Genomic DNA, 9,896 nt, shown 5'->3' with positions numbered 1-9,896 from the left:
CCCCCCGAGCCGAAGTGAGGCGACCCCCCCCCGAAATGGGGCGACCCCCCTCCGAAATGTGGCGACCCCCCGCCGAAATGTGGCGACCCCCCTCCGAAATGAGGCGACCCCCCCCCGAAATGCGGAGACCCCCCCCCGAAAAGTGGGCTGGGGGTGGGGGAGGGGCTGTAGGGCAGCTGTGGGGATAAAGGGGCCAACAGGGCCCCCCCCGAACCGAAGGGGCTGCGCGGGTACAACCGTAACAACGTGGGCCCCCCCCCCGAATCTGTGCTCAACCTGAGGGGGGGTCCTCGAAACGACGGCCCCCCCCCCACCCCAACGTCGGGGGGGTCGTCAGGATCCAACGCCGCGTCGCTGCAGTCGCTCAGAGACCCCCGGGGTCGTGGGGGGGGGGGCGACGATGGGGGGGGCCGCCTTCCCCTCCCCCACCCCCCCCGACTCCCACCAACCCCCCCCCAATAAGGGAGGAAGAGGAGGAAGATGGGGAGAGTCCATCCGGGGGGGGGAAGCGGAAGTGGGGGGGGGCTCCTCCTCCTCCTCCTCCTCCTCCTCCTGAAGAGCCCCCCGTGGGGATGGGGGGAGCGCTGTGGGGTACGGGGGGGCCTGGGGGGAGCGGGGGGGGGGGAGGGGTTGAGAAGTTTGTGTGTGTGGGGGGGGGGGGTCTTATGGGGGGCTATGGGGGATATGGGGGGGGTCTATGGTGGGAAATGGGGTCATGGGGGGGGGCTATGGGGGGTTGTGGGGGGAGTGGTGGTCGTGGGGGGGGGGGCTATGGGGGAATATGGGGGGAGATGGGGGGATCCAGGGGGGCTATGGGGGGGATTGGGGTCAGATGGGGGGATATGGGGGGCTATGGGGGGAAATGGGGGTCATATGGGGTGATTGGGGGGAGATGGGGGTTTATGGGGGGATACAGGGGGGCTATGGGAGGTATTGGGGTCAGATGGGGGGAGATGGGGGGCTATGGGGGGTCTATGGGGGGCTGTGGGGGGCTATGGGGGGAGATGGGGGTCAGATGGGGGGGCTATGGGGGCTATGGGAGTATTGGGGTCATATGGGGGGCTATGGGGGGCTCTATGGGGGGCTATGGGGGCATTGGGGTCAGATGGGGGGGCTATGGGGGAAATGGGGGTCATATGGGGTGATTGGGGGGGAGATGGGTGTTTATGGGGCGATACAGGGGGGCTATGGGGGGTATTGGGGTCAGATGGGGGGAGATGGGGGGCTATGGGGGGTCTATGGGGGGCTTTGGGGGTCTAAGAAGGAATATGGGGGGAGATGGGGGTCAGATGGGGGGCTATGGGGAGATAGAGGGGGGTTATGGGGGTATTGGGGGCAGATGGGGGGCTGTGGGGGTCTGAGGGAGCCCATGGGGGGCTATGGGGCAGCTATGGGGCAGCTGTGGGGCAGCTATGGGGCAGCTATGGGGCAGCTATGGGGCAGTTGTGGGGTATCTATAGGGCAGCTATAGGGCAGCTATGGGGCAGCTATGGGGCAGCCGTGGGTCGCACCTGGCAGCCCCAGCTCCAGGAAGGGGCAGCTGACCAGCACCAGTTTGCTGAAGTTGAACTTGTAGGTGAAGCGTTTGCCCTTCGTCTTGTGCAGGATGCGCTTGTTGTAGTAGTACCTGGGGGGGCACGGGGGGGTCAGGGGTCACGGGGGTCATGGGGTCACGGGGGGGTCATGGGGTCACGGGGGGGTCATGGGGTTATGGGGGGTTGTGGGGGGTTATGGGGCTGGGATGGTGCTGTGCAGGATGCGCTTGTTGTAGTAGTACCTGGGGGGGGCACGGGGTCAGGGGTCACGGGGGGGTCAGGGGTCACGGGGGGGTCATGGGGTCACGGGGTCACGGGGGGGTCATGGGGTTATGGGGGGTTATGGGGGTTATGGGGCTGGGATGGTGCTGTGCAGGATGCGCTTGGTGTAGTGATATCGGGGGGGGGGCAGGGGGGTCAGGGGTCACGGGGGGGTCATGGGGGGTCATGGGGGGTCATGGGGTCACGGGGGGGTCAAGGGGGGGTCATGGGGTTATGGGGTCATGGGGTTATGGGGTCATGGGGGGGCTATGAGGGTCATGGGGGGTATGGGGGGCTATGGGGTTATGGGGGGGTCATGGGGGGGGGCTTGGGGTCATTGGGAGGTTATGGGGTCACGGGGGGTCATGGGGTCACGGGGGGGTCATGGGGTCACGGGGGGGTCGTGGGATGTGGGGTTATGGGGGGGTTATGGGGGACACGGGGAGATTGGAGGCGATTTGGGGCCGTTTTCACCACGGTTTTGGGGCCGTTTCCTATGGGATTTGGGGCCATTTGGGGCCACTTTCAATGGGATTTGGGGCCATTTGGGGCCATTTTGGGGCCATTTGGGGCCGTTTCCTATGGGATTTTGGGGGCTGTTTTGGGGCCATTTTCAATGGGATTTTGGGGCCGTTTCCTATGGGATTTCGGGGCCATTTGCAACGGGATTTGGGGTGCATTTGGGGCCATTTTGAGCCATTTTGGGCCATTTTCAACGGGATTTTCATCCATTTGGGGCCACTTTCAATGGGATTTTGGTCCCTTTTGGTGCATTTTGTGCCATTTTCAATGGGATTTTGGTCCATTTGGGGCCATTTCCAACAGGATTTTGGTCCCTTTTGATCAATTTTGGGCCACTTTCAACAGGCCTTTGTTCCCTTTTGTTCCCTTTTGTTCCCTTTTGGTCCATTTTGGTCCATTTTGGACCATTTCCATCAGGATTTTGGTCCCTTTTGGTGCATTTGGGGCCACTTTCAACGGGATTTTGGTCCCTTTTGGTCCCTTTTGGACCATTTCCGATGGGATTTTGTTCCCTTTTCTTCCCTTTTGACCCCTTTTGGTGCATTTGGGGCCATTTTCAACGTGATTTTGGTCCATTTCAATCAATTTGGGGCCACTTCCAATGGGATTTTGGTCCCTTTTGGGCCACTTTCAACGTGATTTCGTTCCCTTTTGTTCCCTTTTGTTGAATTTGGGGCCACTTCCAGTGGGATTTTGGTCCTTTTTGGTCCCTTTTGGTGCATTTTGGTGCATTTGGGGCCACTTCCAATGGGATTTTGGTCCATTTTGGGCCACTTTCAACGCAATTTTGGTCCCTTTTGGACCATTTCCATCAGGATTTTGGGCCATTTCGATCAATTTGGGGCCACTTCCAATGGGCTTTTGTTCCCTTTGGTTCCCTTTGGTTCCCTTTTGTTCCCTGGGTTCCCCTGTGCCCCCTGTGTCCCCTGTGCCCCCTGTGTCCCCTGTGCCCCCTGTGCCCCCTTTGCCCCCTGTGTCCCCTGTTCCCCCTGTGTCCCCTGTGCCCCCTGTTCCCCCTGTGCCCTCTGTGTCCCCTGTGTCCCCTGTTCCCCCTTTTGTCCCCTGTTCCCCCTGTGTCCCCCGTGCCCCCCGTGTCCCCTGTTCCCCCTGTGCCCCCTGTGCCCCCTGTTCCCCCTGTGTCCCCTGTTCCCCCCGTGCCCCCCGTGCCCCCTGTGCCCCCTGTTCCCCCTGTGTCCCCTGTGCCCCCTGTGCCCCCTGTGTCCCCTTTTGTCCCCTGTGCCCCCTGTGTCCCCCGTGCCCCCCGCGCCCCCTGTGCCCCCTGTTCCCCCTGTTCCCCCCATGCCCCCTGTGTCCCCTGTGCCCCGTGCCCCCCGTGCCCCCTGTGCCCCCTGTTCCCCCTGTGTCCCCTGTGCCCCCTGTGTCCCCTGTGCCCCCTGTGTCCTCTCTGTCCCCTTTTGTCCCCCGTGCCCCCCGTGCCCCCTGTGCCCCCTGTGCCCCCTGTGTCCCCTTTTGTCCCCTGTTCCCCCTGTGTCCCCTGTGCCCCCTGTTCCCCCTGTGCCCCCCGTGTCCCCCGTGCCCCCTGTTCCCCCCGTTCCCCCCGTTCCCCCCGTTCCCCCCGTTCCCCCCGTGCCCCCTGTGCCCCGCTCACCGCAGCGCCCGGCTGAGCTTGTCGTAGTTCATGTGGGGTTTGCACTTCCTGGCGCCCCACAGCCGCGCCACCTCGTCGGGGTCCTTGATGACGAACTCCCCGTAGTCGCCCTGCCAGGCGATGACGTGCCGGTAGCGCTCCTGGCGCAGCAGCTCCAGGATGAAGTGCCACAGCTGGATCTGCCGCGAGCCGGGGCTCGACTCCGCCTTGTAGGCCCACTCCGGGAACGCCAGCCCTGTGGATGGGGGGCTCTATGGGGCTGGGGTCTCCATGGGGTCTCTATGGGGTCTCTATGGGGCTGGGGACTCCGCCTTGTAGGCCCACTCCGGGAACGCCAGCCCTATGGATGGGGGTCTCTATGGGGCTGGGGTCTCCATGGGGTCTCTATGGGGCTGGGGTCTATAGGGGGTCTCTATGGGGCTGGGGTCCCTGATGGAGCCAGGGCTCGACTCCGCCTTGTAGGCCCACTCCGGGAACGCCAGCCCTATGGGGGATGTGGGGCTGGGGTCTCCATGGGGCTGGGGTCTATAGAGGGTCTCTATGGGGTCTCTATGGGGTCTCTATGGGGCTGGGGTCTCCATGGGGTCTCTATGGGGTCTCTATAGGGCTGGGGACTCCGCCTTGTAGGCCCACTCCGGGAACGCCAGCACTATGGATGGGGGGCTCTATGGGGCTGGGGTCTATAGGGGGTCTCTATGGGGTCTCTATGGGGTCTCTATGGGGTCTCTATGGGGCTGGGGTCTATAGGGGGTCTCTATGGGGTCTCTATGGGGTCTCCATGGGGTCTCCATGGGGTCTCTATGGGGCTGGGGTCTCTATGGGGTCTCTATGGGGTCTCTATGGGGCTGGGGACTCCGCCTTGTAGGCCCACTCCGGGAACGCCAGCCCTATGGGGGATGTGGGGCTGGGGTCTCTATGGGGCTGGGGTCTCCATGGGGTCTCTATGGGGTCTCTATGGGGCTGGGGACTCCGCCTTGTAGGCCCACTCCGGGAACGCCAGCCCTGTGGATGGGGGGCTCTATGGGGCTGGGGTCTATAGGGGGTCTCTATGGGATGTGGGTCTCTATGGGGCTGGGGTCTATAGGGGGTCTCTATGGGGTCTCTATGGGGTCTCTATGGGGCTGGGGTCTCCATGGGGTCTCTATGGGATGTGGGTCTCTATGGGGCTGGGGTCTCCATGGGGTCTCCATGGGGTCTCTATGGGGTCTCTATGGGGCTGGGGACTCCGCCTTGTAGGCCCACTCCGGGAACGCCAGCCCTATGGATGGGGGGCTCTATGGGGCTGGGGTCTCCATGGGGTCTCTATGGGGTCTCTATGGGGCCTCTATGGGGCTGGGGTCTCCATGGGGTCTCTATGGGATGTGGGTCTCTATGGGGCTGGGGTCTCCATGGGGTCTCCATGGGGTCTCTATGGGGTCTCTATGGGGTCTCTATGGGGCTGGGGACTCCGCCTTGTAGGCCCACTCCGGGAACGCCAGCCCTGTGGGTGTGGGGCTGGGGTCTCTATGGGGCTGGGGTCTCCATGGGGTCTCTATGGGGTCTCTATGGGGCTGGGGACTCCGCCTTGTAGGCCCACTCCGGGAACGCCAGCCCTATGGGGGATGTGGGGCTGGGGTCTCCATGGGGTCTCTATGGGGCTGGGGTCTATAGGGGGTCTCTATGGGGTCTCTATGGGGTCTCTATGGGGTCTCTATGGGGTCTCTATGGGGCTGGGGACTCCGCCTTGTAGGCCCACTCCAGGAACGCCAGCCCTGTGGGTGTGGGGCTGGGGTCTGCATGGGGTCTCTATGGGGCTGGGGTCCCTATGGGGTCTCTATGGGGCTGGGGTCTCCATGGGGTCTCTATGGGGTCTCTATGGGGCTGTGGGTCCCTATAGGGGGATGTGGAGCTGGGGTCTCTATGGGGAGATGTGAGGTCTGGGGATCCTGATCTGCTATGGGGCAGCGCTATGGGGCAGGACTATGGGGCAGCTCTATAGAGCAGCGCTATGGGGCAGCGCTATGGGGCAGGACTATAGGGTAATGCTATGGGGTAACGCTATGGGGCAGCACTATGGGGCAGCGCTATGGGGCAGCGCCGTGATGCTGTGGGGCAGCGCTATGGGGCAGCGCTATGGGGCAGCGCCGTGATGCTGTGGGGCGGAGCTGTTCCTCCCCCCCCTCCCCAAATTCCCACGAGGTGAACCCGGCGCCACCGCCCCCCCCCCCCCCCCGGGTCTCCATGGCAACGGCAGACGCTAAAAATAACCACGCGGGGAGGGGGAGGGGCGACATGGGGGGGGGGGAGGGGGGGAGGGAGGGAGGGAGGGAGAGCGCCCCATAGATGCTGCCCCATAAGTGGGGCCTATAGGTGCTGCCCCATAAGTGGGACCCATAGACGCTGCCCCATAAGTGGGACCCACAAACACTGCCCCATAAGTGGGGCCCAGAGATGGGACACACAGACAGCGTCCCATAATGGGACCCATAGACGCTGCCCCATAAGTGGGACCCATTGATGCTGCCCCATAAGTGGGACCCATAGGTGCTGCCCCATAGATGGGACCTCACAGACATCGCCCCATAAGTGGGACCCACAGATGCTGCCCCATAACTGGGACCCACAGATGCTGCCCCATAAGTGGGACCCACAGATGCTGCCTTATAGATGGGACCTCACAGATGCTGCCCTATAAGCGGGACCCACAGACGCCGCTCCATAAGTGGGACCCACAGATGGGACCCACAGACGCTGCCCCATAAGTGGGACCCACAGACGTCACCCATACGGTGGACCCACAGATGGGACCCACAGATGCTGCCCCATAAGTGAGACCCATAGACGGGACCTCACAGATGCTGCCCTATAAGCGGGACCCACAGACGCCACCCATACGGTGGACCCACAGATGGGACCCACAGACGCTGCCCCATAAGTGGGACCCACAGATGCTGCCCCATAAGTGGGACCCAGAGATGGGACACACAGACAGCGTCCCATAATGGGACCCATAGACGCTGCCCCTTAAGTGGGACCCATAGGTGCTGCCCCATAGATGGGACCTCACAGACATCGCCCCATAAGTGGGACCCACAGATGCTGCCCCATAAGTGGGACCCATAGGTGCTGCCCCATAGATGGGACCTCACAGATGCTGCCCTATAAGCGGGACCCACAGACGCCACCCATAAGTTGGACCCACAGATGGGACCCACAGACGCTGCCCCATAAGTGGGACCCACAGATGCTGCCCCATAAGTGGGACCCACAGACGTCACCCATACGGTGGACCCACAGATGGGACCCACAGACGCTGCCCCATAAGTGGGACCCACAGACGTCACCCATAAGTTGGACCCACAGATGGGACCCACAGACGCCGCCCCATAAGTGGGACCCACAGACGCTGCCCCATAAGTGGGACCCACAGACGTCACCCATACGGTGGACCCACAGATGGGACCCACAGACGCCGCCCCATAAGTGGGACCCACAGACGCCGCCCCTCCCCCCCCCACTGCGTGTTTCTGTTCTCGCCTATGGGGGGGGGGGGGGGGCGGTGACGTCATCGGCGCCGTCAATGGGGCTTCTGTTCTGTTCTGTTCTGTTCTGCTCTGCTCTGTTCTGTTCTGTTCTGTTCTGTTCTGCTCCGTTCTGTGGGGCTGCGGCGCCAGGCACTGAGGGGGGGGGGGGCTGCCCCATAGCTGCCCCATAAGTGCCCTATGGGTTCCCTATTTCTGCCCCATAAGTGCTCCATTGCGGCCCCATAGCTGCCCCGTAAGTGCCCCTATTGCTGCCCTATAGGTCCTCCATTGCGGCCCCATAGATGCCCCGTGGCTGCCCCATAGGTCCCCTATTTCTGCCCCATAAGTGCTCCATTGCAGCCCCATAGCTGCCCCATAGGTGCCCCATTGGTCCCCAACTTCTGCCCCATAAGTGCCCCATAGATGCCCCATAGCTGCCCCATAAGTGCCCCTATTGCTGCCCTATAGGTCCTCCATTGCAGCCCCATAGCTGCCCCACTGGCCCCCTATTTCTGCCCCATAAGTGCTCCATTGCAGCCCCATAGCTGCCCCGTAAGTGCCCCATTGGTTCCCAACTTCTGCCCCATAAGTGCCCCACAGATGCCCCATAGCCGCCCCATAAGTGCCCCTATTGCTGCCCTATAGGTCCTCCATTGCAGCCCCATAGCTGCCCCACTGGCCCCCTATTGCTGCCCCATAAGTGCTCCATTGCAGCCCCATAGCTGCCCCGTAAGTGCCCCATTGGTTCCCAACTTCTGCCCCATAAGTGCCCCATAGATGCCCCGTAGCTGCCCCATAAGTGCCCCCCCATAGCTGCCCCATAAGTGCCCCATTAGTCCCCTATTTCTGCCCCATAAGTGCTCCATGTGTCCCCTATTTCCGCCCCATAAGTGAGTGCCCCATAGCTGCCCCATAAGTGCTCCATAGCTGCCCTGTAGGTGCCCCATAGGTCCCCTATTTCTGCCCCATAAGTGCCCCATAGGTCTCCAACTTCTGCCCCATAAGTAAGTGCCCCATAGCTGCCCCATAAGTGCCCCATTGGCCCCCCCTATTGCTGCCCTATAGGTCCCCCATTGCAGCCCCATAGCTGCCCCATAGCTGCCCTATAGGACCCCTATTTCTGCCCCATAAGTGACGCCCCCCACCCCCCCCCCAGAACCGCGGCTCTGAGCCCCCCCACTCGGGAGGGGGCGTGGCCAAAGGAAGGGTGGGCGTGGCCTCGCGGGGAGTGGGCGTGGCCTGGCGGAGGGGGGCGTGGTCACGTGGGCGGGGGAGGGGCGCGCGCGTTCCCGCGGACAATCGCGGTGCGGGGGGGGGGGGGCCTTAAAGGGGCCGCGTCCCAAAAAAAGTCCCAAAGAAACGCAAACAAACCCTGAAATCGCCCGAAATGAACCCAAAAAAGGGAAACCGCGGGGGGGGGGGATTTCCCAAAACGGGCAGAATTGGCCCCAAAAAAAGGGAAACGGGGTAAAATCACCCCCCCCCCCCCCCCACCACCAAAACCCCCCCAAACGGCGGCGGAGGGAAACGTGGCGCTGCCCCTCCCCCCCCCACAGCCCCTCCCCCAATGGGAAATGGGGGAAAAAGGGGGGAAATTGGGTACAAGGGGGGGGGGGGGAGAGGAGGAAAAATGGGGGAAAATGGGGGGAAAAAGGGGGGAAAAAGGGCAATAAAGGGGGAAAAGGGGGGGGAAATGGGGGGAATGGGGGGAAATCGGGGGGAAAAGGGAAAAAGGGGGAAAAAAGGGGGGGGAGATGGAAAATGGGGGAAAGTTTGGGGGAAAAAGGGGGGGAAATGGGAAGGGAAAAGTGAGGGGGGGGGGAACACGGGGAAAAGGGGGGGAAATGGGGGAGGGAAGGGGGAAAAGGGGGGAAATGGTGGAAATGGGGGAGGGAAGGGGGGGGAGGGGGGATGGGGGGGGAGAAAAGGGGGAAACTGGGGGGAAAAAGGGGGGAAAATGGGGAAGGGGGGGAAAAGTGGCCCCAAAAGTGCGAAGAAATGGGAAAAACGGGGGGGGGGGGGAAAGGGGGAAAAACGGGGCAAAAAACGGGGAAAACGGGGGAAAAAAGTGGGGATCACCGGCGGGGGGGGGGGGGGCGTTAAAAAAACGGGGGGGGGAAAAACCGAGGGGGGGGGAAAGGGGAAAAATAAGTTAAAAAATGGGGCGAAATCGGGCAAAATCTGAGGGGGGGGGGCTGGGAAAAAGGGAATTTTGGGGGGTTTTGCGGCTTTTTCGGGTTCCCCCCCCCCTCGCCACGTGTCCCGGCTCCGCCCCGACCCCCCCGGACCCCCCCAGCCCCCCCCCCCCCCCCCCGTTCCCACCTGTCTCTGCCGGGGGTTTCATCGCTCCGCCGCCGCCGGGACCCCCCCCACCCGAAGCCACGCCCCCTGCACCCCCCGAAGCCCCGCCCACCGTGCGAATAGCCACGCCCACCGGGCTCTCGCCACGCCCGCAGCGAGGCGCCG

General features: G+C 63.0%; 1 protein-coding gene across 1 annotated transcript; it reads right to left on the bottom strand.

The window, feature by feature from the left end:
• Nucleotides 1-50: 50 nt before the first annotated feature.
• LOC149914078 (ETS domain-containing transcription factor ERF-like) lies at nt 51-9,896 on the bottom strand. Its single transcript, XM_090128164.1, has 4 exons — nt 9,753-9,896; nt 3,928-4,162; nt 1,512-1,627; nt 51-603 (listed from the first exon to the last, which is right to left on the bottom strand). Exons 1-4 carry the CDS (start codon nt 9,772-9,774, stop codon nt 365-367), a joined length of 612 nt encoding a protein of 203 aa, XP_089984290.1. The 5' UTR covers nt 9,775-9,896; the 3' UTR covers nt 51-364.

This window comes from Phasianus colchicus, chromosome 32, assembly GCF_987193195.1.
Source record: "Phasianus colchicus chromosome 32, bPhaCol1.hap1.1, whole genome shotgun sequence".
NCBI classification, from domain to species: Eukaryota; Metazoa; Chordata; class Aves; order Galliformes; family Phasianidae; genus Phasianus; species Phasianus colchicus.
Note: the sequence above shows the minus strand (reverse complement) of the source record. Positions and strands in the feature narration are given on the sequence as shown.